The 27097-nt window shown below is 44.8% G+C and overlaps 1 protein-coding gene across 1 annotated transcript in view; it reads left to right on the top strand.

Annotated features, from left to right (window-relative positions):
• The first annotated feature begins 6821 nt into the window (after positions 1-6821).
• The window catches only part of LOC128595853 (zinc finger protein 83-like), a 100580-nt gene continuing 80304 nt past the window's right edge, over positions 6822-27097 (top strand). The window contains exons 1-3 of the mRNA XM_053604915.1: positions 6822-7972; positions 17812-17895; positions 25711-25837. Coding sequence (XP_053460890.1) covers positions 17881-17895; positions 25711-25837 — 142 coding nt within the window. The 5' untranslated portion in view covers positions 6822-7972; positions 17812-17880. The remainder of the gene's footprint in view (positions 7973-17811; positions 17896-25710; positions 25838-27097) is intronic.

Below are 27097 nucleotides of genomic sequence, written 5' to 3'. Positions count from 1 at the left end.
TATCAGCCATGCTCACTGCATTCAGGGTACTGTTTTTCACTCAGGGCCACTGTAGAATATAGGAAAGGAATACTTGAATGAAACACAGACATCAATTCCAAGGGAGACTGGAGGAAAGTCTCTGACTCCATAGAGAAATATGCAGGGAAAACGGTGGCCACCTTGTCCATTGAATGGCAATAGCTTTTGGACAGTAAGATTGATGGAAATATAGTCTTATTCTTGAACTTAAAAAGAGAACATTTGTTTATCATAGAGGAGAATTTAATCAGAAGAACCAGAATAGCATATTCTCAATCAGAAGGCAGGTGTTACTTTCTATTGTTTTATTCAAACTGTTACAGATGTTCTATATTAATAAAATTTTAATTTTTTTTGATGGCTATATGTGAGTCACATTCCTTCTAACAGCATAGTTAATTCTGCCTCAGTGGGCTACTTTGTGTTGGACAGTATTAGTGTACCATTAGTTTCCTAAGGCTAAAGGATCTCTAACAATCGTTTAATGGTGGAATTAACGTACAACATTGAGAAGTTGTAATCATATCTTGCTCTTGAGTCATCCTTTCTGCTGTCTGATGTAAGATACTTATGTAGGTATAATGCACATTTGACAGCAGTGAAGTTTTATCTCTGAGAAAAACCTGTATTCCTTTTGAGGAATATGGGTTGTATTTTAATTCTAAATGCAGCTACGCGTGGTGTAGTGCTAGCAATTTGGGAGATCTAGGTGGGAGGATCGCTGAAGCCCAGGAGTTTGAGACCAGTCTGGGCAACATTGTGAGACCCTGTCTCTACAAAAGTTTTTGTTCTTAAAAGAACATTAGGCCATGAGCCACAGCTTAGGCCTGTAATGTTAGCACTCTGGGTGGCTGAGACAGGTGTATTGAACTCAGGAGTTTGAGATCAACCTGAGGAAGAGCAAGACCCTGTCTTATTACAAATAGAATAGCTAGGTGTGGTGGTGCTTACCTGTAATCCCAACTACTTGGGAGGCTGAGGTGAGAGGATTGCTCAACATCAAGAATTTGAGGTTGGGGCAGCACTGTGGCTCAGTGAGTAGGGCGCCTGCCCCATATACCAAGGGTGGCGGGTTCAAACCTGTTCCTGGCCAAACTGCAACAAAAAAATAGCCGGGCATTGTGGTGGGTGCCTGTAGTCCCAGCTACTCAGGCGGAGGCAAGAGAATCGTCTAAGCCCAAGAGCTGGTGGTTGCTGTGAGCTGTGATGCCACAGTACTCTACTGAGGGTGACAAAGTGAGACTCTATCTCTAAAAAAATAAAAAGAATTTGAGGTTGCTATTTAGGGCAACAGAATGAGACTCTGTCTCAAAAGAAAAAATTAGATAGCTTATTACAAATAAATGATTTAGGGTGGCACCCATAGCTCAGTGGGTAGGGTGCCAACCACATACACCGAGACTGGTGGGTTGGAACCAGGCCCAGGCCTGCTAAACAACAATGACAACTGCAACAAAAAAATAGCTTGGTGTTTGGCAGGCACCTGTAGTCCTAGTTACTTGAGAGGCTGAAAGAAGAGAATGGCTTAAGCCCAAGAGTTTGAGGTTGCTGTGAGCTGTGATGCCACAGCACTCTACCGAGGGTGACATACACTGTGTAAAAATATATATATAAAGAAATAAATGATTTAAAAAGTAAATAGTGCAGGTGTAATGGGTTATGCCTGTAATATTAGCATTGTGGGAGGATTTCTTGAGGTTAGGAGTTGGACACCAACCTGAGCAAGAACAGGACCTGTCTCTACTAAAAATAGAAAAATTAGCTGGGCACTATAGTGGGCATCTATACTCCCAGTTACTTGAGAAGTTGAGGCTGGAGGATTACTAGAGCCCAGGAGTTTAAGGTTCCTATAAGGTATGGTGATGCCACTGCATTCTACCTATGGTGACAAAGTGAAACTTTAAAAGCCATATTTAATTTTTTTTTCTTCTCCCAACTGTCTAGATAAGGCTAATTATCTGGCACAGGTGGTCACCCTAATTACCACCTACAGTGAAGTGTGTGACTAGCAGTCTTGTCAAGTCCTCTTGAGTACATAATGAGTTGACTAGGAGGGTGACAGTTCTTTGTTTTAAGTTTCTTAGCAGATTGTCTTTATTGCCCATCACATTTTGGTCTAACATTGATACATTAATAAAAATGCTTTCTTTTGATGCTGTGTTGGAGGAAAGGATTTTTTTTTTTGAGACAGAGTCTCACTATTTTAACTTCAGTAGAGTGCTATAGCGTCACAGCTCACACCAACCTCAAACCCTTGGACTTAAGTGATTCTCTTGCCTCAGCCTCCCAGGTAGCTGGGACAACAGGTGCCCACCACAACGTCTGGCTATTTTTTTGTTGCAGTTGTCATTGTTTAGCTGACCTGGGCCAGGTTTGAACCCGACAGCCTCAGTGCACGTGGCCAGCACCATAACCACTGTGCTACAGGCTCTTCACAAATCCTTCACAAAGGATTTGTGAAGTTTGATATGCTTTTGATTTTTAATTATATTTTCCTTCACAAAGGATTTGTGAAGTTTGATATGCTTTTGATTTTTAATTATATTTTCCCAACATTTTTGAACTGGCATAAGAGTTACTTGGTGGCTTATTTCTTCAATAAATGTGGCTGTGTTTAGTAGTCTAGGTAATACTCAGCTGCCCCCTAACCGATTACATAAAGGCCTTTGTGGACACAGTATTTTAAAGTAATATCTATAGTTCATCCACATCTGTGTGTATTGTATTAATACCCAGTCTGAATTCGAATTCACCTTCAGCCTTATACCTAGGTCCCAGAAAACTATTTTTTTATGAATTTACTTATCTGATAGAAAATTTCTATTGCTTATCTTCAGCAGAGCTCAGGTGGTACAAGAGAAGACATGAGGATAATTTAGATTCATTTTTGAATTTCACATAGACCTCACATTTTAATTACTTCTTGTATTGTCTGCTTCCAGGCAAGGAATTTAGATATTTTTTCACTGTGGAAGTTAACTTCTAAAATAGAGTTAATGTCAAAATTCTAACAAAAATGGAGTCAAGGAGGACCATAAAGGGACTCTAAGGTAATATTTCTGAAACTCCTGCATAGCCCCCCAGTCTGCTTATTACCTTATAAGAATCTTACCCCAGAAATTTCCTTTGTTCTCATTATAACAGAATACATTTATGACTTTGTGTGTAACTGTAATGCCAAGTACACAAAATTTCTATACAACATACAAAACAGAAAAAAATGAAATGGGAATCAAAGCATGACATCACCAAATAATCCACAACATACAGAAGATGTCAGTAAGAGAAATGAAGGACAAAGCTAGAAGATGGTACATGTTCTACAGATAGTATGTGACAAAATGGCAGTAGTAAGCCCTTCTGTATAACCAATTACAATAAAAGGTTTAACTTTGCAGTCAGAAAACAGGATGCAACCAAACCCTGTTCAGAAGAGATTACCTTGAACTGTGGGGATATTTATAGGCTGAAATTGAAAGGATGCCAAAAGACATTCCACATAAATGATAACCAGAACAGAGCACAGATCACCATACTAATAGTAGAGAGCATAGACATTTACACAAAATTTTTATAACAAAGATTACAAAAGGATGAAAGTGTCAATTACCCAAAAGATATAGCCATGCTAAATATATAGGCACCAAACTTCAAATCTGTATGAATGGAAAAGTGACAAAATTCAAAGGAGAAATAGATACATCCACAATATGGTAATTGACTGCAATATCCCATTTTCACGACCCATAAAATGATATATTATTTGTATTTATTTATTTATTATTTTTTGGGGGGGGGGGGATGGAGTCTCGCTATGTTGCCCAGGCTGGAGTGCAGTAGCTATTCATAGGCCCAATCCCACTACTGATCAGCCCGGGAGTTTTGACCTGCTCCGTTTCCAACCTGGCTGACTTAGTTCACCCCTCCTTAGGCAATCTGGTGGCCACCAGCTCCCGGGAGGTAACCATACTGATGCCGAACTTAGTGCAGACACCCAATCAGCATAGCGCATTACAGCCCAAAACTCTTGGACTCAAGCGATCCTCCTGTCTCAGCCTCCTGGGTAGCTGGGACTACGTGCACGCCACTGTATCCAGCAAAATGATATATTAGAAGAAAAAAACAAAGACCTCAACAGTCCTCCAGGGACCATTGCTGTAGACCAATTGGACAAAACAGACATAGAGAACATGCTACCTAATAACAGAAAAATTAAATTAAAATTTTATCTGATGTGCCCATGGGACAATATCCGAAATATACTTCATGTGCAAGAAGATTCTGTCAATCAATTTAAAAAGACAGAGATGGGCTGGGATTGGTGGGCTGGTGTAATCCCCATTTATTACTCTTTAATGGTGAACTTTATTTTTTATTTATTTTTTTGAGACAGAGTCTCACTATGTTGCCCTCAGTAGAGTGCTGTGGATCACGGCTCACAGTAACTTCAAATTCTTGAGCTTAAGCAATTCTCTTGCCACAGCCTCCCAAGTAGCTGGAACTACAGGTGCCTGCCACAATACCTGGCTGTTTTTTTTGTTGCAGTTGTCATTGTTTAGCTGGCCTGGGCTGGGTTTGAACCCACCAGCCTCTGTGTATATGGCTGATGCTGTAACTGTGTTATGGGCGCTGATCCGAGAACTTTGTATTTTCTTAAGGTTAGAGTTACTGAGTAGGTGTCCTTTTATTTGATACTGAAAAACTCATGTTTCCATTTATGTTCCTCATGTCTTTAGTACTAGTGAATCAGCTTTTTCATGGGAAAGACTAAATTTCTCTTTCATTTCCGTAGGAGAGCGTCCATAAATAATGTATCTTGTTTGAGACCTGTTTATTCTTTAAGCACATTGAATATATCATCCCACTGCCTCTAGCAGGCAAGGTGTCTGCTGAAAAATGTACGTAGTCTTAACATACTTTCTTTGTATACAAGTCTCCTTTCTTATTACTTTCATGATTTGCTTTTGTCTTTGACTTCTTATGATTTATTTCTAATATATCTCTTTGTGAGTGTCCTTCAGTATTTGCTGTTAGAACAGTGAAGCTATGTTTCTTGAATTTGTATATGCAGTTCTTTCCTCAAATTTGGGACATTCTTCAAATGTTATTTCAGTTGTAATGTCTTCTCCTCCTTATGAAACTTCCATAGTTTGCATATTTTTCTATACGAAATTATTCCCAAAATCTATAGGGCTTTCTTTGCTTTTCGTATTATTTCTTTTTTTTCCTCTTTGGAATTGATAGTTTTGAATAATCTTTCTTGGACGTGCTCATTCTTTCCTCTCAGTCTGTTGTTAATCGCTTTAGTGAATCTTTACTATGCATCATATACTGCAGCTCTAGAATTTCTTTTGGTCAGTAATTACGCTTTTGTTGGATATTCTCTTAAGTATTTATTTCCTTCATTCAGTTAGTTCTCTCTCTTCTGGCTCCTGAAGCATCTTAGAACAGTTGCTTTAATTGTCAGGTAACTCAGAAGACTGTGTTCCTTTAGATTGTATTTCAGTGCACTTATTTGGTTCCTTTTATTTGATATACTTCCCTGTCTTTTGTCAGCCTTGTATTTTTAGTTGGGTTGGACGCTGGTAAATGCCTTTCCTACTCTTTCTGCCTTAATATTATGGGGAGACCTTTACTCATTAGCTTATTGTAAACTATACAGGAGATTTCACTCTTTTTTTTTTTTTTTTTTTTTTTTTGAGACAGAGTCTCAAGCTGTCACCCTGGGTAGAGTGCTGTGGGATCATAACTCACAGCAACCTCAAACTCCTGGGCTTAAGCAATTCTCTTGCCTCAGCCTCCCAAGTAGCTGGGACGATAGGCACCCACCACAACGCCTGGCTAGTTGTTTTTTTTTTTTGTTTAGCAGGCCTGGGGTGGGTTCGAACTCACCAGCCCTGGAGCAGGTGGCCAGCACTCTAACCACTGAGCTATGGTTGCCCAGCGTCTATTCTTTTTTTGGTATAAAAAGAATAGACGCCGGGTTTTGCTCTTGCTCAGGCTGGTCTAGAACTCCTGAGCTCAAATGATCCACCCACGTCGTCCTCCCAGTGTGCCTGGGTTACAAGTATGATCCACCATACTTGTAACCATGTATCAGACGCCCCACCATCTGATTTTTCTTAATTTGTTTTTGGAGAATAAGTCTATGTTCCCCAGGCTGGTTTTAAACTTTGAATTCCAGCAATTTCTCTCAACTTGCTCTCCCAGCGTGCAAGGATTCCAGCTGTAGGGCATTGTGCCTTTTTCCTTTGAGATTAAATATTGTCTGATTTATACAGGATGGCAGTGAGCAGTGAATTTAGTACAGCAGTGTCAGTCTTCATGCCATCCTTTTAGTACACGCTTCTCCTGAAAGAGGGCACAGTGGTTATGGGAACTGAATGTTCTACCAGGGTACTCAGGGAAAAAGCACACCCTAAACCTTTGGATACTAGGAATTTTGTGGGAAGAGAGTAATAGGTTGTCAAGAACTACTTATGTTGTAGAAATAATACAAGGAGGATCATGGTCACCTCCACTGAATGGCAATAGCTGTTATTTTGCAAAGATTGATGAAAAAGTCTTTTTCCAATGTGTAGAAAGAAAAAGTAGAGCCGAGTAGGCAGTTTAATCAAAACTACCAGTAGAGAGTATTCTTGAGGATTCACATTTACCTCTTGGCACTGTAATTTGGAACTGTTTTATTCAGACTATACCATAGTTCCCAGTTTTAACTAATAAAATTTAGTATTTTTAATAGCTATAAAAAAGTCACAGTATTCTACCAACAGTGTTTTATTCCACCTGAGAAGGGCATGTAATAACAGACAATAAGAGTGCAGGGGGTCGGGTTGGGCGCAGCGCGCTCACGCTTGTAATCCTAGCACTCTGGAAGGCCGAGGAGGATGGACTGCTTGAGCTCACGAGTTGAAGACCAGCCTGAGCAAGAGCGAGACCCCGTCTCTTAAAAAATACCCTGATGTGGCGGGCGCCTGTAGTCCCAGCTACTTGAGAGGGTGAGGCAAGTCAATCAATTGAGCCCACCAGTTTCAGGTTGTTGTGAGCTTTGACACCACCCAGGGCGACAAAGTGAAACTGTGCCCCCCCCCCACAAAAAAAAGAGTGCACCATTTAACCGTTACAGTGGCAGCATCTAGAGCAATTTTTTTGAGAAATCTTTCAGCTATGATTGCTCTCTCTCCTCCTCGCCCCCTCCCGGTCCGGGCCTCTCTCTTGCTCCGCCCCCTCTCCAGCCTTGCCAGCGACCTGGCCTTTCAGCGTGTTCCACCCCTCTTTGGCCTGGCCTGGAACCCTCCCTGTCTTCACACACCCTGACCCACCTACCCCTCTGCCCAGTCTCAAAGTGCACCTGCCTTCATGCCCTAACCCCTCTCCACTCTCGCCTCAGACATAGCCTCTCTACAGGATCCACCTACTCTCCAGCCGGCCTCAGACTAGACCTCTCTCCACGCCTTTCTCCCTCCGCTGCCCCGCCTTTACCCGGCCTCTTTCCCGCTTCGTCCCCTCCCAATAGACTCGCCCTTTTTCTAGGCCCCGCCCTCCTCAGATACGGCCTCGCTCCATGCCCCGCCCCTCTCGGGCCGCGCCTCGAGTCCGGCCTCTCTCCACACTCTGTCCCTCTGCCGCCCGCCTCTGAGGCGGCTTCTTTCAGAATCCTGTCCCCTTCTTGTGGAGCCTCACTCCCCCGCCTCTCTCGACGACCTGCCCGCTCCTCGGCCCCACGCCATCCCCGGACCCGTCTCAGACACGGCTCTGCCTCTGTCCCGACCTCTTTCCCGGCGCGGCCTCCCCGGGTTGCGCGGGCTGGTCTTTCCACGCGTGCGCAGTTCTGTCAGTCCCACAAGCAGATCACGTGGAGCAAAGGTTTTCCCCCCGCGGCGATTAACCTTGCATTTCGCCCGGGAGCGCTGCGAACCTTGAAATCCATGCCCCGTTCCCTCCACCGCAGGTAAACACAGACCTAGTGGTGTGGGCCTGGGAGCGCTCGCTCCCCTTTAGGTTAAAATTTCTAGACCTGGTCCACCCTGGCCTTTCTCCCTTCGGGCCTGGTAAACACCGCCTTTCGCGTCATTCTGCTGAAAACCTTTAACTGACTCTTCCACCGCGCCGTGTACAATCTTCACCCGCTAAGTAGGTCCACGTCCTGTTTGCGACCCCAAGTCCCACGGTCGCCCTTCTGTGCCCCGGTGTGGGGGGTCGCTCTCGCTGCCGTGTCCGGACCTCTGAGGCCCGATCGCCGCGCCCCTCTCATCCTCCTCGGGTGAATCCTCTGGCTCCCCAGACCTCCCGGTCGCAGTCAGCCCTTCCCCTGACCCTTCGCTTATTCCGGAGGTGACGGGGCCTGTCTGTGATACCCAGTGTTCTTAGAACCGCAGCTCCACACCCCCTGGGAAATGCTGCAGGTCCAGGAGGTGGTATCTCACTCCATCCCTCCTTGTGAATATGTGGGCAAAGATGGTTGTGAGAAAGAGACTACAACTGCTTGAGAAACAGAAAACGGAGAAAGAAAACGATGAGGGAGAGGGCGGCGCCTGTGGCTCAGTGAGTAGGGCGCCGGCCCCATATACCGAGAGTGGCGGGTTCGAACCCTGCTCCGGCCAAACTGCAACAAAAAAATAGCCGGGCGTTGTGGCGGGCGCCTGTAGTCCCAGCTACGCGGGAGGCTGAGAGAAGAGAATCGCCTAAGCCCAGGAGCTGGAGGTTACTGTGAGCTGTGACGCCACAGCACTCTACCTTGTGGCTCAGTGAGTAGGGCGCCAGCCCCATATGCCAAGGGTGGCAGGTTCATACCCAGCCCCGGCCAAACTGCAACAACAACAACAAAAAAAAATAGCCGGGCGTTGTGGCGGGCGCCTGTAGTCCCAGCTGCTTGGGAGGCTGAGGCGAGAGAATCGCGTAAGCCCAAGAGTTAGAGGTTGCTGTGAGCCGTGTGATGTCGTAGCACTCTACCCGAGGGCGGTACAGTGAGACTGTCTCAAAAAAAAAAAAAAAAAAAGAAAGAAAGAAAGAGGGCGGCGCCTGTGGCTCAGTGAGCAGGGTGCCGGCCCCATATATCGAGGGTGGCGCGTTCAAACCCAGCCCCGGCCAAACTGCAACAACAACAAAAAAACAATAGCCGGGCGTTGTGGCGGGCGCCTGTAGTCCCATCTACCCGGGAGGCTGAGGCAGGAGAATCACCTAAGCCCAGAAGTTGGAGGTTGCTGTGAGCTGTGTGAGGCCACGGCACTCTACCGAGGGCAATAAAGTGAAACTCTGTCTCTACAAAAAAAATAAATAAATAAAAAAAGAAAGATAAACAGATGGCCAAGAAAAGGTGTGGGGGGATTTGCAAAGAAACAGAAGGTAGTGTCGTAAGTAGAGTTCAGCCTTTGAAGACGGCGTGGATACCTGTGGAGGGCCAACGCTGGTGTTTGTCATTGCCTCCCCTGATTGGTACCCATATCAAAGCAAGCATATCAGTCTATGGTTATGTTATTGTCGCTGGGATCCAGGCAAAGGGATGTCCTCTGTTGGTGCCGGAGAGAAAGCACCCAAACACCATGTTTGTAAGAGGAAGGGCTTTGTTTACTAGTTGGGAGCTTACTGCATAGAATTGCAAATGGCTGAACTCCCAAACTGGCTTGGTCTGGGTACCCTTCTCATTGGCCAGTTTGAATCAAGCAGGAGATGCTATTCCAGCCCCTACAGAACTACAGGATTTCAAGGAACTTGGAAATTTACAAGTTCCAGGAAGTTTACAAATTCCTATGAGTTGAGTCACCATGGAGAGGACTCCTCAGGTGTATCCTTGTGGTCTCCTTGAGAAGACCTGCTCTCCTAGATACCTTCTCAGGTATCCTCTCTCATTCCCAGCATCGTGTGTCCTGGGCAGCACTCTTTCAGAATGTCAGGCATTGGAGGGAGAGCCAGTAAAGGGGTGTCCTTGGGCTGCCCCTATGTAACAGGGCCTAATGCAGCATTCAGTTCCTAAGAAACTTGTTGCCAGAAGGCTTTATTGTTGCAAATGGGCGTGTCATTTTATGCAAGATAGGCATCTGGGTTACAAGGGACAGGGCTCATTTTAAAGTCCTCTTCTCCATCCCTTGACCAGTATGTGGGTTCCAGGTCTCAGGAAGGGCCTTTGCTAACAGCGCTACCTGCTGTGAGCACAGGGGTCTGCTAGCACTTGTTGACGTGTCTGGTTTCCGCCCTTTCGCATAACTGCATCTAAAATCCTCAAGGGGGGGCGGCACCTGTGGCTCAAAGGGGTAGGGCGCCGGCCCCATATGCCAGAGGTGGTGGGTTCAAACTCAGCCCCGGCCAAAAAAAACTGCAAAAAAAAAAAAATAAATAAATAAAATAAAATAAAAATAAAATCCTCAAGGGGGCTGGGTGCGGTGGCTCACGCCCACATGTAATCCTAGCACTCTGGGAGGTCGAGGCGGGTGGATTGCTTGAGTTGGAGACCAGCCAGTGGTTCTCAACCTGTGGGTTGCTACCCTTTTTAACAATGAAAATACATTGCAGCATTAGGAAGGTTGAGAACCAGTGGAAGCAAAAGCGAGACACCCCCCCTCCGTCTCTACTAAAAAAATAGAAAAACGGAGGCAAGATGATCACTTGAGCCCAAGAGTTGGAGGCTGCTGTGAGCTATGATGATACAGCACTCTATCCAGGTGGGTCCCAGCCTCCTGTTTCCCTTTTCTGAAGAGTTGATACAGTGGTCTCAACCATTGGGCTAAGTGTGGGATAAATGCTCTCCCAAAGACCCACAAATCCTTAGATTTCCTAAACTGTTTTCAGAGTTTGGCAGTGGAGATTCTTTGGTATTCTTTTTTTTTTTTTTTTTTGAAACAGTTTCTTGCTCTCCTGGGTAGAGAGCTATGGTGTCATAGCTCACAGCAATTTCAAACTGTTGGGCACAAGCGATCCTCCTGCCTCAACCTCCCGAGTGGCTGGGACTACAGGTGCCCACCACAACGCCCAGCTAGTTTTCCTATTTTAGTAGAGACGGGGGTCTCCATTTTGCTCAGGCAGATCTGGAACTCCTGATCTCTCTCTTCAGCCTCTCAGTGTTCGAGGATTACAGGCGTGAGCCGCGGCGGCAGGAGTAAAATTAGCATTATTAGCAAGAATTTTCTTGGATCCAATCACTGCCTCATGTCGACCACGTCGACCCCGCTAGAAAGGTTCAGTTCCCAGTTGGACCAGCTTCACTGGCAGGTGTCACCTCCAGAACCCAGAAAAGATAGCCGCCACGGGAACAAGGGAGGGGTGTGAAGACCCAGATAGCGCTGCAGCCGCGTCGGCCCCGCCTTAACCCCGCCTTGGCCCAGCCCTTCGCGCGTGGGCCCCGCCCCGGCCTGGCCCTTCTTTGCGCCCAGCTTCCCCCAGACCCGGAAGCTGATCTGGTGGAGTGAAGTCACCCCGCGGCGCGTGAGTTTGATCCTTTATGTATTAAGTCTGCGCTTGCAGTCCCCTCAGTGCTTCTGTAGCCGGGATCTGAGGTCACTGCATGAATTGCAATCCGAGTACCTCCACGTCAGGTAGATTCTGAGGTCGCCATTGGAGTGCGGAGCGTTGCTTCCTTTCAGTTAAAGGGTCCCTGATGGTGGTCTCTGACTCCCGGTATCGAGCCTTAGGGCCCCGGAGAAACAGTCTTTCGCGCAGTTTTTCTGTTTATACTTTTTAGAGACCTCTCCGCCCACCCCTTGCCCTTTAAAGTCCTCATCTGCGAGTTGGGTTCGAGTCTGTTGTATCCCCCAAACCCCATTTTGTTCGCCCCTGGAGGGCAGCGCCCCAGCCCCAGCTCAGAAGAGGCGCTGTCTTTTCCTTGAGGCTGGGATTCTGCAGACCCACTCCTTTCCCAAGACACTCCCTGCCAGGTCCTCCTTGAGCCGGATCCTTCTGCTCTCCAGGCCGCCTCTTCGCAGTCTCAGCTTCCCCTGACTCAAGTTAAGAGAGGGTGACTGGGCCTCTGATCACACATAAAGTTCTTCCGCCCCATATCATCCGCATTGAAAGAGATGCTCTTCTGCCAGGCGGGCGTCTTATTCCATCCTGCTCCCTGTGAATGTGCACAGGGGATCAGGAGAAGGAGAAAATGAGAGGGAAATAAAATAAGTGGAAAGAGAAAGGAAGAATGAGGGAGACAGATAAACACATGTTAAAGTTGAGCATGGGTGAGGGCTTTGCAGAGTGAAAACTGAGAAAGTGGGTGAGGGAGAAAAGCAACTGGAGAAATTTACAGAAAATCTCCTGTATCTCCCAGGAGATGAAGGACAGCAAAATAGAGAGCAGGGCAGCAAAGAAGAGGCACCCAGAGAGAGCGCTTGAGAGGGGGAGCGAACGGTTTGGATCCAGGTCTGACAGAGCAGCATGGTGACACCTGGAGAGTAGAGCAAAGGGGGAACCACAGGAGGAAGGAAGGGTAGGCCCCTGGGGGTACCAGAGTGTGAGGACAAGGGAGTGTAACAGGGAAATGCAATTTAACGGTGAGCAGAGGGGGAGCAGAAACAGGAAAGGAAGAGGCAGAAATATGTGGATATTGGGAATAATGAAAAGTCTGGAAAAAGAGCAGCAAAAGGTGAATCAAGATTTAAGAATGGAGCAGGGGGCTGGGCACCATGGCTCACTCCTCTAATCTCACAACTCTGGGAGGCTGAGCAGGGTGGATTGGTTGAGGTCAGGAGTTGGAGACCAGCCTGAACAAAGCTAGACCTTGTTTCACTAAAAATAGAAAAATTATCTAGGCATTGTGGCTGGCACCTGAATAGTCCTAGCTGCTCAGGAGGCTGAGACAGGAGGAGGCAAGAAGATTGCTGTACCCAGGAGTTGGAGTTTGCTGTGAGCTAAGCTGAGCCAAGGCATTCTGGCCTGGGGCAACAGAGTGAGACTTTGTCTCAAAGATTTGGGGAAAAAAAAAATGGAGCAGATCAGGTTTGGAATAGAAGGAAGAGGGCCAGAAAGCAGAAGAAAAGAGGGGCAGAAACCCAGGCTGAAAATATAGGAAAGTGGAGTGGGGTGGGGTAAGAGCTAAAGAGAGAAGGTCAGAATGAGAGATCTGCAGAATGACAGAGGGAAAGGACACAGTGATAAAGAGGCAAACCTGACTCCAGATGAGCAGTGACTTGATTGGATATGGATGATTAAGTTGTAATATATTAACATCTCCCTTTGTAATATAGCAAGTTTAAATTTTGTGTTTATTTATTTTTGTTGTTCCATAAATTTTCTTTTTCTTTTTTTTAATCTTATTTTTTTTTTTAATTTTTATTGTTTGGGATTCATTGAGGGTACAAAGAATTAGGTTACACTGATTGCATTTGTAGAATTAGGTTACACTGATTGCATTTGTTAGATAAAGTACTTCCAGGAGTCTTGTGGTTGAGACTGTGGGGTTCTGTAAGTATAAGATCATATTGTCGGCAAAGAGTGTGAGTTTGACCTACTCTGCACTGATTTAAATGCCCTTTATTTCCTTCTTTTGCCTGATTGTGTTCACTAGAACTTCCAGTACTATGTTGAATATAGTAGTGGCGATAGAGGACAACCTTGTCTGGTTCCAGTTCTAAGTAGAAAAGCTTTCAGTTTTACTCCATTCAGTATAATATTAAGCGTGTGTTTCTTGTAGATGGCTTCAATCAGGTTAAGGAATTTGCCACCTCGGCTCGGCATCTGTAGCTCAAGCCGCTAAGGCACCAGCCACATACACCAGAGCTGACAGGTTTGAATCTAGCCTGTGCCTACCAAACAACAATGACAACAACTACAGCCAAAAAATAGCCGGGTGTTGTGGTGGGCGCCTGTTGTCCCAGCTACTTGGGAGGCTGAGGCAAGAGAATTGCTTAAGCCCAGGAGTTGGAGGTTGCTGTGAGCTGTGATGTCACAGCACTCTACCCAGGACGACAGCTTGAGGCTCTGTCTCAAAAAAAAAAAAAAAGAAAAGAAAAGAAATGAGCCACCTATGCCTATATTCTTAAGTGTTCTAATTAGAAAGGGATGCTGAATTTTATCGAATGTTTTTTCTGCATCTATTGAGAGGATCATATGGTGTTTGTTTTTTGTGTGTTTAAATTATATGGATGAGCATGAGAATTACAAAACTCCTGTCTATAAGGTTAATGTATTTTATATAATGTCATAAGAGTCTAGCTTCCTTTTGCAGTCCCTATTCAGCCACAAGATAGTGACTTGACTCATTCAGTTGTAGGTCACCCTCCTTTCTTGGGACGAAGTAGGAAGTGGAGTGAAAGCTGAGTCTCTGTTGCTTTGTGGTGCTTCTTACAAAGAACATTGGAAGTGGCTTTCTTTTCATTTTATAACAGATTTTCCTTTTTTGTCCTGGCTCCTCTTCATTTCATTCAGTTCTTTCCAATTTGAGATAAATTTTCGTTTTTTCTATTTATATAAAAATTACTTTCAAAATAATCCTTAGTGGCATCCTATAATCATCATACTTCATTCTTTTCTAAATATGTTAGATTTTCATATTTTTTCCTCTTTGACCCCAATATTCATTAGATTTTTAAAAGCATTTCCAAATAGTTTCTCCATGAAGTAAATTCTGTATAGTTTAAATGGAGGTCTGCATGCTTTCTACTCTTTATTATTCTTGGCAACATTTTTGGTACCAGGAAATGATTTTAGATTGTTTCAATGTGTTCATGGGAAAGATATCAAGGACCTCTTACCTTAAAATGAAAACCTAGTTTAACCAGGTGGTATATTCAGTTTTCTTCACTCACACAGTCTGTTAAATAGTGACCTGTGCCTTGCTAAGTGGATGCTTTCAAGTCCCTCTAGTACATTCTGTGCAAAGAAGGGCTGGATTCACTTGCAGTGATGTTCTAAAAGAGTCCCTATGTTCCTGATTTAAACAATTTGCTCAGAACTTATTTCTACAACCCATCATCTTTGACTGTCTTAAACACCTGTGGCTATGTGTTCTCAGAATTGTGAGCACATTTTGATGTGTTACTGTGATTTTCCTGTAAGGCGAAATTAAATGTTTGTGATTAATGGTGTCATAATCTTGAAAGAGAAGTTTTTTGTTTTGGGGGTTTTTTTTGCTCAAGCATATGAAAGATGTTCCTGGAATTTTCCAGTGGAGGTGTGATGAAAACCACCCCAGCTCTTGGGCCTTTCTAGGCTATCAAATTAGAATTCAGTTATACCTCATTCTTTTTTTTTTTTTTGAGACAGAGTCTCACACTGTCACCCAAGGTAGAGTCTTGAGGTATCGTAGTGCACAGCAACCTCAAATTCCTGAGATGAAGCAATCCTCTCACCTCAGCTCCCAAGTAGCTTGGACTATAGGCACCTGCCTTAACACCCAGTTAGTTTTCGATTTTTGCTAGAGATGAGGTCTAACTTTTATTCTCAGGCTGGTCTGGAACTCCTGAGCTCAGGTGATCCACCCACCTGGGCCTCCCAGAGTGCTAAGATTAGTGTGAGCCACCAGTTTTTGTTGTTGTCGGTTTTTTTTTTTTTTTTTTGAGATGGAGTCTCGGTCTTTTCCCTGGGTTAGAGTGCTGTGGTGTCACCTAGCTTGCAGCAACCTCAAACTCCTGGGCTCAAGTGATCCTCTTCCCTTAGCCTCCCAAGTAGCTGCAATTACAAGCACTTGCCACAAAGCCTGGCTGCTAGGTTTCCATTTTTAGTAAAGATGAGGTCTCCCCTGGGCAGTGCCTGTGGCTCAGTGAGTAGGGCGCTGGCCCCATATACTGAGGGTGGCGGGTTCAAACCGGGACCTGGCCAAACTGCAACAAAAAAAATAGCTGGGCATTGTGGTGGGCACCTGTAGTCCCAGCTACTCAGGAGGCTGAGGCAAGAGAATCACCTGAGCTCAGGAGCTGGAGGTTGCTGTGAGCTGTGACACTACAGCACTCTACCGAGGGCAACAAAGTGAGACTCTGTCTCAAAAAAAAAAGATGTGGTCTCCCTCCTGCTCAGGCTGGTTTTTAATGCCTGAGCTCAGGTGATCCACCCGCCTCTGTCCCCCATAGTGCTGGTATTACAGGCATGAGCTACCTTGACTGACTAGTTCAGGGGTCCTCAAACTTTTTAAACAGGAGGCCAGTTCACTGTCCCTCAGACCGTTGGAGGGCCAGACTATAGTTTTAAAAAAAAAACTATGAACAAATTCCTATGCACACTGCACATATCTTCTTTTGAAGTAAAAAAGACAAAATGGGAACAAATACAATATTTAAAATGAAGAACAAGTAAAGTTAAATCAACAAACTTATCAGTATTTCAATGGGAACTATGAGCCTGCTTTTGGCTAATGAGATGGTCAATGTCTGGTTCCATATTTGTCACTGCTAGTCATAACAAGTGATGCAAGTGTGCATCAGTTAGTCTAGATCTGGTTGGAGATTTCAGATGTTTCATTCTGGAAAAAGTCTGTTCACAGACATAAGTGCTGCCAAAGATGGTTGCCATTTTGGGTGCATGGTTCCTGAGATTAGGATATGTCTCAGAGGGGAGAGATGCATAGAAATTAGGAAGGCTGCTTGACTTAAATGCGTCTTTCTGCAGTTCAACCAGGTCCATTTGGTAAATTGTGGCAGGCGCCTGCTTGGGAGGCTGAGGCAGGAGAATCGCGGAAGCCCGAAAGCTAGAGGTTGCTGTGAGTCCTGTGACATCATGGCACTCTACTGAAGGCGGTAAAGTGAGACTCTGTCTCTACAAAAAAAAAAAACAGCCACAAGAATGACAGAAACAGAGGCTTAGAGTGACAGACAGAACGTCTGCAGAGGCCTTTCTTCCCTAAGGGTTATCAGGGCTAAATCTACAGCCAGGTCCTGGCCGGGCACACTGGCTCACACCTGTAATCCTAGCATTCTGGGAGGCTGAGGTGGGAGGATCCCTTGAGCTCAGGAGTTTGAGACCAGCCTGAGCAAGAGTAAGACCCTGTCTCTACTAAAAATAGAAAAGCTAGGCAGGTGTTGTAGTAGGAGCCTGGTGTCCCAGCTCTCATGAGGCTGAGGCAGGAGGATCACTTGAGCCCAGGAGTTTGAGTTTGCTGTGAGCTGTGATACCACGGCACTCTAGCCAGGGTGACAGAGTGAGACTCTGTCTCAAAAAAATAAAATAAATGCAAGTTTTGTCAGTCTCTGGCATTGAGCCTTTTTCTGACTTCATGTTCCTCAGGACAAATCCGCATCCTCCTATGGCTCTATGTCAGCAGGGCCCTGCCAGTGTTTGCAGCTGCTGTGTGTGTGTATGTTTGTGTCCCTCTATCTTCTACAACCTGGGTAGGTTGACAGCAAGGCCCCAAGGGTAGAGCAGAGCCAGGAGGCAGGAGATGAGCTGGGCTGGCCCCTCTGAGTGGAGCTCCACCAGCTTCAGGTTAGCATGCTGAGGCATTTTGGAAGGGCTGTACCTGTCTTGTACACCCTAACCAGAGATTGCCACCCATAGTCAGATTGGGATCATCTTTCAATAATATTTATAATGCCCAGGTGAGTCCAGTCCATGTTCAGCGCTGAGCACCAGGTCTCTGTGTCCTCCACTGCCGAGAGCGGAGCTGAACCTGTGATCATAGCGGAGTGAGAGGCTGTGCCCTGGAGGGGAGCTCCATTCTGCTTGTATGGAGGCATCACCAGGAGGGTGGTGGCGTCTGATTAGAGAGTCAGAGAATCACCAGTTTGTCTTCCCGTAAAAGTGTATACAGGAAGTATACAAAAGTTTTGTTTTATACAAAAGTATAAAACAATACTCCTTCCTTTCCATGGAGTGATTGTGTCATGGGGAAGGAGTGTATTGATTCTAAATAATAAACAGCATATTTTTATTATTTAGGATTGACTTCTTTTAAGAACCCAGTTACATGAAGAAGCAGCCAAAGAGACCAAGGAAAAGGATTCAGGAATGGCTGTTATTCAGGTACAGTGATGTTCTCATTGGGTCCTTCTGAATCCTCCTCCTTTCTGAAATGCCAGGGCGGCACCTGTGACTCAAAGGAATAGGGTGCTGGCCCCATATGCCAGAGGTGGCGGGTTCAAACCCAGCCCCAGCCAAAAACAGCAAAACAAAAACAAAAAACAAACAAAAAAATATAGGCCAGGAAAACAGCAAAGTTCCTTTCTGAAATGCTAGGTACTGGACTTGGTGGTCTTCTCTGAGTCTGCAGCATCCGGCCTGCCGTGTTTGGTCACACTCTACCTTCCTTCAGTCCCTCTCACCATGACTCAGTGACATGAGTTTGTGAAGAGGCTACATGGGGCAGGACCCTGGGAAGGGCTTCATTCACAGACATCAGTGAGAGAGGAGTGTTGCCCCCATGGTGTCAGTGCTGTGGGGCAGTAGGGACTGCTTCGGGGCCACATCTTGGTGCACTGTTATTCTTTGTAGACCAGGATTGGAGAAGCTGCATGGGGAAGTCATGTATCAGTGTGCACAAATACCTGGTAAATTCTGGAAAAAGGGATCAGGAGTTGGAAATCTTTTCTGATACTACATTTGTAGTAAATATGTAACAACAGGAAGTTTTCTTTTTTCATATTTTATATAGGTATAAAATATGTATATATATTTAAACATATAAATATGTTTAATTATATATATTTTTTTGTTTGTTTGTTTTAGAGACAGAGTCTCACTTTATTGCCCTTGGTAGAGTGTCGTGGCCTCATAGCTCACAGCAACCTCCAACTCCTGGGCTTAGGCGATTCTCTTGCCTCAGCCTCCCGAGCAGCTGGGACTACAGGTCCCTGCCACAATGCCCAGCTATTTTTTTTGTTGCAGTTTGGCCAGGGCCGGGTTGGAATCCACCACACTCAGTATATGGGCCTGGCACCCTACCTGATGAGCCACAGGTGCCGCCCTGTTTTGTTTTTTGTTTTTTTGAGACAGAGTCTCAAGCTATCACCCTGAGTAGAGTGCTGTGGCATCACAGCTCACAGCAACCTCCAACTCTTAGGCTTAAGTGGTTCTCTTGCCTCAGCCTCCCAAGTAGCTCGGACTACACAGCCACCACAACACCTGGCTATTTTTGTTGTTGTTGTAGTTGTTATCATTGTTGTTTGGCAGGCCCAGGCTGGATTTGAACCCGCCAGTTCTGGTGTACGTGGGTGGCGCCCTAGCTGCTCAAGCTATAGGTGCCAAGCCTGTTTGTTTTTAAAGTCCTGGTGGGGCGGCACCTGTGGCTCAGTGAGTAGGGCGCCGGCCCCATATGCCGAGGGTGGCGGGTTCAAACCCAGCCCCGGCCAAACTGCAACAACAAAAAAAAATAGCCGGGCGTTGTGGCGGGCGCCTGTAGTCCCAGCTGCTCTGGAGGCTGAGGCAAGAGAATCGCGTAAGCCCAAGAGTTAGAGGTTGCTGTGAGCCGTGTGACACCACGGCACTCTACCGGAGGGCAGTACAGTGAGACTCTGTCTCCACAAAAAAAAAAAATAATAATAAAATAAATAAATAAAGTCCTGGTGTTACTCTGTCACCTGGTCACCTGGGCTAGGGAACAGTGACCTCATCATAGCTCACTGCAACCTCAAACTCCTCGACTCAGGTGATCCTTCTGACTCAGAGAAGGAAAGCTTTGAAGCCCTTCTCAGCACGGCCATTCCATGGACAGTGTGATGTTCTTATACATCCTCCTCTGCAGCAGGTGTTTTAGGTAAAAATGGTACAAATTTAGCTCAGATACTGAAGCAGAATTCCTTTGTCATCAGAGAAGGTGGAGCCATATTCTTCCACCAATTATTATTAAATATATATATTTTATTTTAAGCACCCCTTCCTGTATATTCTTTTGCACAGTAAAACTCCACATAAAGATCTTGTCAATGTGCCACCATATTGTCACTTGGGAGCCCCTTTTGTCTATGGTTTGGCAGGAGATAAAGCAAGTTTCATACAGGTGTATTCGATATTGTTATGATATTTTATTTTATTTTTTATTTAGTTGGTTTTTTTTTTTTTTTTTTGTAGAGACAGAGTCTCACTTTATGGCCCTTGGTAGAGTGCTGTGGCATCACACAGCTCACAGCAACCTCCAACTCCTGGGCTTAAGCGATTCTCTTGCCTCAGCCTCCCGAGTAGCTGGGACTACAGGCGCCCGCCACAATGCCCAGCTATTTTTTGGTTGCAGTTCAGCCGAGGCCGGGTTTGAACCCGCCACCCTCGGTATATGGGGCTGGCGCCTTACCGACTGAGCCACAGGCGCCGCCCTTAGTTGGGTTTTTTTTTTTTGCAGTCTTTGACCCGGGTCAGGTTTGAACCTGCCACCTCCAATATATGGGGCTGGCACCCTACTTCTTTCAGCAACAGGCACCACCCTGTTTAGTTGTTCTTTTAATTATTATTATTTTTTATTGTTTGGGATTCATTGAGGATACAAAGAATTAGGTTATACTGATTGCATTTGTTAGATAAAGTCCCTTGTAATTGTTATTTAGTTTTTATCTTTTCTTTTTCTTTTTTTTTTTTTGTTTTTGACACAGAGGCTCACCGTGTCACCCTCAGTAGAGTGCTGTAGCTGGAATTACAGGCACCCACCACAACACTTGGCTATTTTTTTGTTGCAATTGGCATTGTTTAGCAGGCCCAGGCCAGGCTTGAACCTGCCACACTTGGTGTGTGTGGCCAGCGCCCTACCCACTGAGCTACGGGCACCTCTTTTCTTTTTTCTTTTTTTCTTTTTAAGAGACAGAGTCTCACTTTTATCACCCTTGGTAGAGTGCTGTGTGGCACTCACGCAACTCACCAACCTCCAACTCCTGGGCTTAGGCGATTCTCTTGCCTTAGACTCCCGAGTAGCTGGGACGACAGGCACCTGCCACAATGCCCACCTATTTCTTGTTGTTGTTGTTGCAATTTGGCCGGGGCCCTCAGTACATGGGGCCAGTGCAATACCTGTAGAGCGACAGGCGCTGCCCTCTTTTATTTTTTCTTTCTTTTCTTTTTTTTTGAGACAGAGCCTCAAGCTGTCACCCTAGGTAGAGTACAGTGGCATCATACCTCACAGCAACCTCCAACTCGTGGGTTCAAGTGATTCTCCTGCCTCTTCCTTTCAAGTAGCTGGGACTGTAGTCACCGGCCACAACACCAGCTATTTTTTGGTTGCAGCTGTCGTTGTTGTTTAGTGGGCCTGTCCACCAGCTCAGGTGTATGTGGCTGGCACCTTAGCTGCTTGAGCTACAGGTGCCGAGCCTCTTTTATTTTTTTCACTCTACTGCCCTGGCTAGGGTGCCATAGCATCATAACTCAACCTCAAACTCTGTTTTTTGGGATCTTTTTTATCTTTTATTTTTTATTTTTTTGAGACAGAGTCTCACTCTGTGCCCTGGGTAGAGTGCCTGGAGTCAGCCTAGCTCACAGCAACCTCAATCTCCTGGGTTCAGATGATTCTCCTGTCTCAGCCTTCCAAGTAGGTGGGATTACAGGTACCTGCCACAATGCCCAGTTACATTTTCTATTTTTAGTAGAGACGGGATCTCACTCTTGCTCAGATTGGTCTTGAATTCCTGAGCTCAAGCAATACACCTGCCTTGGCCTCACAGAGTGCTGGGATTACAGGCATGAGCACCATAAAAAAGAAAAAGAAAATATACGTGTTTCCATGTTTAGTTAGCATGGATAGGTTGCTGTTTCACATTTTGTTGGAACATTCTCTGAATGAAGACATGTGGATCTTTGTAATTTTTCACCATTTTAAAGAATGTCACAGTATGGGTCGGCGCCTGTAGCTCAGCACCTAGGGTACCAGCCACATACACCAGAGCTGGTAGGTTCAAATCCAGCCTCGGCCTGCCAAACAGCAATGACAACTACAACCAAAAAATAGCCAGGTGTTGTGGCGGGCACCTGTAGTCCCAGTTACTTGGGAGACTGAGGCAAGAGAATCGCTTAAGCCCAAGAATTTGAGGTTGCTATGAGCTGTGATGCCACAGCACTCTGCCCAGGACGACAGCTTGAGGCTCTGTCTCAAAAAAAAAAAAAAAGAATTTAATGAAGTTAAGTAATCCATCTGAGTAGAATCCCACAATATCGTCTTTTTGTGACTGGCATTTTTTTTTTTTTAGCATAAAGTCCTTGAGATTCATCCATTTTGAAGCATGTGACAGGATTTTGTTTTTTTTTTTTCTTTAAGGCTGAATAATTACATGCATATACTATATTCTTGTTACCCATTTGTCTGTACAGCGCATGTTCATTCCGTCCTATTCTTGGCTGTGGTGTATGATGCTGTGATGAGCTTCGGTGTGCAGATATCTCATTGAGAGAAACCGGTCTGTATTTCACATGTACACACCTAGAAGTGGAATTGCTGCACCATGTGGGAGCTGTATTTTGAATTTTTTGAGGTACCTCCTTGCTGACTTCCATGGTGGATGCACATTTTACATTTGCAGCAACAGTGCATAAAAGTTCCCACTTCTACATATGGTTTCCAACACTTAGTATTTTCTGTTCTAGCAGTAATAGCCCGAGTACGCCGTCAAGTCTTTCTGTGATGTATATTTGCATTTGTCTTATGATCAGTGATGATGAGCATCTTTTCATGTGCCTGTTGGCCATTTGCTTATCTTCTTTGGAGTAATTGAAGTTCTTTGCCCATTCTTTAAATGTCTTGTTTTTGTTTTTTTCAGCCTTATTAAGTGACTGTTAGTTATTTGTTTTATTGTTGTTCCTCATGTAATTTGGATATGAAGCCATCTCAGTCAAAGACACGATTTGCAAATCTTCCCTTTTTATAGGTTGCCTTTCCCTCTTTTGGTTGATAACATTGATGAGCAGGAGTTTTTGATTTGGATTTAGTTCCTTTTGTTTGCACTTGCTTTTCTTTTTTTTTTTTTTTTTTTTTTGAGACAGAGTCTCACCTTATGGCCCTCTAGAGTACTGTGGCATCACAGATCACAGCAACCTTAGACTCCTGGGCTCAAGCGATTCTCTTGCCTCAGCCTCCCGAGTAGCTGGGACTACAGGCGCCCGCCACAACGCCCGGCTATTTTTTGGTTGCAGTTTGGCTGGGGCCGGGTTTGAACCCGCCACCCTCGGTATATGGGGCCGGCGCCTTACCGACTGAGCCACAGGCGCCGCCCTGCACTTGCTTTTCTTGCCTGTGCTTTTGGTGTTATATATATATATATTTTTTGTTTGTTTTTTGTTTTTTTTTTGAGACAGAGTCTCACTATGTCGCCCTGGGTAGGTGCCATGGTGTCACAGCTCACAGCAACCTCAGACTCTTGGCTTAAGCGATTCTCTTGCCTCAGCCTCCCAAGTAGCTGGGACTATAGGCACCTGCCACAATGCCTGGTTATTTTTGGTTGGAGGTTGTCATTGTGTTTGGCAGGCCGGGGCTGGAATCGAACCCACCAGCTCAGTGTATGTGGCTGGTGCCCTAGCTGCTGAGCTATAGGTGCCAAGCCCTTTTGGTGTTAAATTGCAGAATGTCTTTCCAAGTTCAATGCCTTGAGTTGTTTTCCTGTTGGCTACTTTGATTAGTGTTTTATTATATGTACAGGAGAATCAAATTTTGTCTAATATTCTTTCTTCATCAGTCGGGATGATTATGTGTGTTTTGTCCTTGTTATTAGCTATTAATATGACATTTTATAGTATTTGACTTTTTTTTTTGAGACAGAGTCTCATTATGTCACCATGGGTAGGGTGCTGTGGCATCACAGCTCACAGCAACCTCAGACTCTTGGGCTTAAGCGATTCTCTTGCCTCACCCTCCCAAGTAGCTGGCACTACAGACGCCTGCCACAGTGCGTGGCTATTTTTTGGGTGCAGCTGTCATTGTTGTTTAGCAGGCCCAGGCTGGGCTTGAACCCACCAGCCTGGGTGTATGTGTCTGGCGCCCTACTCACTGAGCAACGGGCGCCGAGCCAGTATTTGACTTTCTTATGTTGATCTACCCTGTATTCTAGGAATGAATCCATGTGGGTCATGGTGTGTGAACCATTTAATGGGTTTTAAATTTTTTGTTTTAATTTCTCTCTTCTCTTCTCCCCTCCCCTCTCTCCTTTTCTTCTTTTCACTTCTTATTTTTATTTTTATTTTTTTGAGACAGAGTCTTGCTATGTTACCCACATTGGTGTTGAACTCTTGACCTTAAGCAATTCTCTTGCTTAAGCCTCTTGAGTAGCCAGAACTACAATTGTGCACCACTATGCTCAGCTGTTTTATTAGCCTAACAGAAAAATGTTTCCAAACTAAATTAAGAACAATTCATACATGCTAAAATGCACATAAGCCAAAATGATGATAAATCATCAAAAAATATGTCATTCAGAAATAACTCCTCTTATTTAAGAGTATGTGTGCACACAGGCACTGCATGGGTGAGCAGGTATTTTCATCAAAAACCTCAAAATGTGATCAGTAAGTTTAAGTATTTTAACAGTTGAAACTATGTATTAAATAGAATCAATGGCCTTAAATTTGTTCTACACTGTCCTGTTAATGAGTTAAATAGCAAGAATAGTGCTGGAGTATTTGCTTGAATGTGTCTGAATACATAGTGACCTTTTATGAAGTTCCATGTCCTCATCTTGAACATGTTCTAAGTTTTCTCAGGAAAAGGTCTATCTTCTGTAAATTGTTGCTTAACTGTTTGATTCTTTAGGTTCAATTCTAATCCCCAGACACCTGAGTTCTGGTGCTTGCTCCACCATTTTTAGTTATTTTTCTTGAGTTGAATTTCTTAGAGTGTATTCAGAGGTGTCCAACTTGAGACCTGCAGGCTGCATGTGGATTATTTCAGGCCTGTTTTGCTTATCTGTGGTGTAGGATATTATGAAAATTGTGCACGGAACTTTTTTTGGTGTTCAGCTTTTGTTAGTGTTTGTGTATTTAATGAATGGCCCAAGACAACTCTTCTTCTAAAATGTGGCAGGAAATAAGGGTTGGACACTCATATGAGACAATTCTCAGTAAGATAGTAGCAGAGTTTTCTCTCATGAGCTATTACGTTGGTGTGTGAGGGAGCACAGATAAATTATTTAGAATAATGCCGAGCATAGTAAATGTTCAGAAGCTTCGCTTACTGTTCTTGTTGCCATTATCTCGGATTTTAGATTTTTGGCCTTTCCTTAAAGGCACCATGGATGTTGTCATCTCTGAAGTCATATCCCATCCTTTAGCTCATCTAGACACCCTCAATATCACTTTCTGTGTGAAAAATAGTGTCTAACACACATACAGAGATAGCCGTGTACAGGCTCGGCACCTGTAGCCCAGCGGCACCTATAGCTCAGCCATTTACACCAGAGCTGGCAGGTTTGAATCCAGCCTGAGCCTGCCAAACAATAATGACAACTACAACCAAAAAATAACCAGGCATTGTGGTGGGCGCCTGTAGTCCCAGCTACTTGGGAGGCTGAGGAAAGAGAATCGCTTAAACCCAAGAATTTGAGGTTGCTGTGAGCTGTGAGGCACTCTACCCAGGGAGACAGCTTAAGGCTCTGTCTCAAAAAAAAAAAAGAAAGAGATAGCCCTGCACTGATGTTTTATTTGTCTGTTTCTTTAATGGTCCACAAAATGAGAAATGCATACTCATTCAGAGAGCATTAGAACCTTTAGTGGAAGACCATAATAAAACAGAAGGAGGGAGACATAATGTGCTCAGAAATACTTTTAGATTTGTAGGAACATTCACTTCAATGGGTCCATCTTCTCACCTCTGTCTTCCCCTCTTTTTGTGTAAACATAAGAACTCTACCTGTAACCCTTCAGTAAAATGTGTTTTCATTTCAGAGGCCTTTGACATTCAGGGATGTGGCCGTAGAGTTCTCTCAGGAGGAGTGGACATACCTGGACCCTGCTCAGAGGACTTTATACAGGGACGTGATGTTGGAGAACTATAGGAACCTGGTCTTTCTGGGTGAGGATTACTTTTCTCCCGAAGTTAGGATCTATCCTTGCATACTTTTCTATTTTTCCTGATTGCCTCTTGGAACCTGCTGTGTTCTTGACTGAGATTGAAGCTGTATTTATTAAGAAATGAAAAGCTTGGCACTCTACCAAGGGCGATAAAGTGAAACTGTATCGAGTTTCAGTGAAACTCTGAAAAAAAAAAAAAAAAAGAAGAAGAAATGAAAACTTAGTAATGTGCCATCTGGACCTTACCTGTCCCTTTGTTTATGTTATCTGCACCCTAACCATACCAGGGCTGTGGTATGCTGGAAACCACATGACTTTTAAAATAGCCAATTCTTTATTCTCTACCCCTGTGCTTTTGGTTCAGTAGTTTTGGGAAGTCTGCTGGACATCGGCATCTTACAGTGTCCCCTCAGCATTCAGAAGTGGACGTGCTGGGCATGGTGGCTCACTCTTGTAATCCTAGACTCTAGGAGGTCAAGGCAGGTGAATTGCCTGAGCTCATGAGTTTCAGACCAGCCTGAGCAGGGGTGAGACCCCGTTTGTAAAATTAGTTGGGTATTGTGGCGGGTGCCTGTAGTCCCAGCTACTCGGGAGGCTGAGGTAAGGGGATCATTTGAACCCAAGAGTTTGAGGTTGCTGTGAGGTATGACACCATGGCACACTACCAAAGGTGACAAAGTGTAAGACTCTGTCTCAAAAAACAAAACAAAACAAAATCAGTGGACACTCAGTGGATGATTTTGTGAGATATTTCCCTCGGTCTCTCTGTAATGTCCTCCCTCCTACCTTAATGGGGGGCTGGGGTTTGGAAAAAGCACCAGGACTTGAAGTTTGTTTATTTATTTATTTATTTATTTATTTATTGCAGTTTTCAGCTGGGGCTGGGTTAGAACCTGCCACCTCCGGCATATGGGGCCGGTGCCCTACCCCTTTGAGCTGTAGGCGCCGCCCAAAGTTCTTTTATTTTTTATATCTATAAACAAGAATCTCTCTTTCTGACTTGAGTGTTATCTCCATTTTGGAGCAAGGAAGAGGCTCTGGACTCCGGAGAGTGAAGTGGAAATAGTAGAGAAGTCCAGATGAGTAGGAAAGTATCTGTGAACTAAAATAAAATCTTGGCTAGTTGTGGTGGCTCACTCCTGTAATCTCATCACTCTGGGCAGCTGAGGCAGGTGGATTGCCTGAGCTCAGGAGTTTGAAACCAGCCTGAATAAGAGCAAGATGCCATGTCTACTAAGAATAGAAAACACTATCTAGGCTT

The sequence above is a fragment of the Nycticebus coucang genome, chromosome 10 (assembly GCF_027406575.1).
Source record: "Nycticebus coucang isolate mNycCou1 chromosome 10, mNycCou1.pri, whole genome shotgun sequence".
In the NCBI taxonomy this organism is placed as follows: domain Eukaryota; kingdom Metazoa; phylum Chordata; class Mammalia; order Primates; family Lorisidae; genus Nycticebus; species Nycticebus coucang.
Note: the sequence above shows the minus strand (reverse complement) of the source record. Positions and strands in the feature narration are given on the sequence as shown.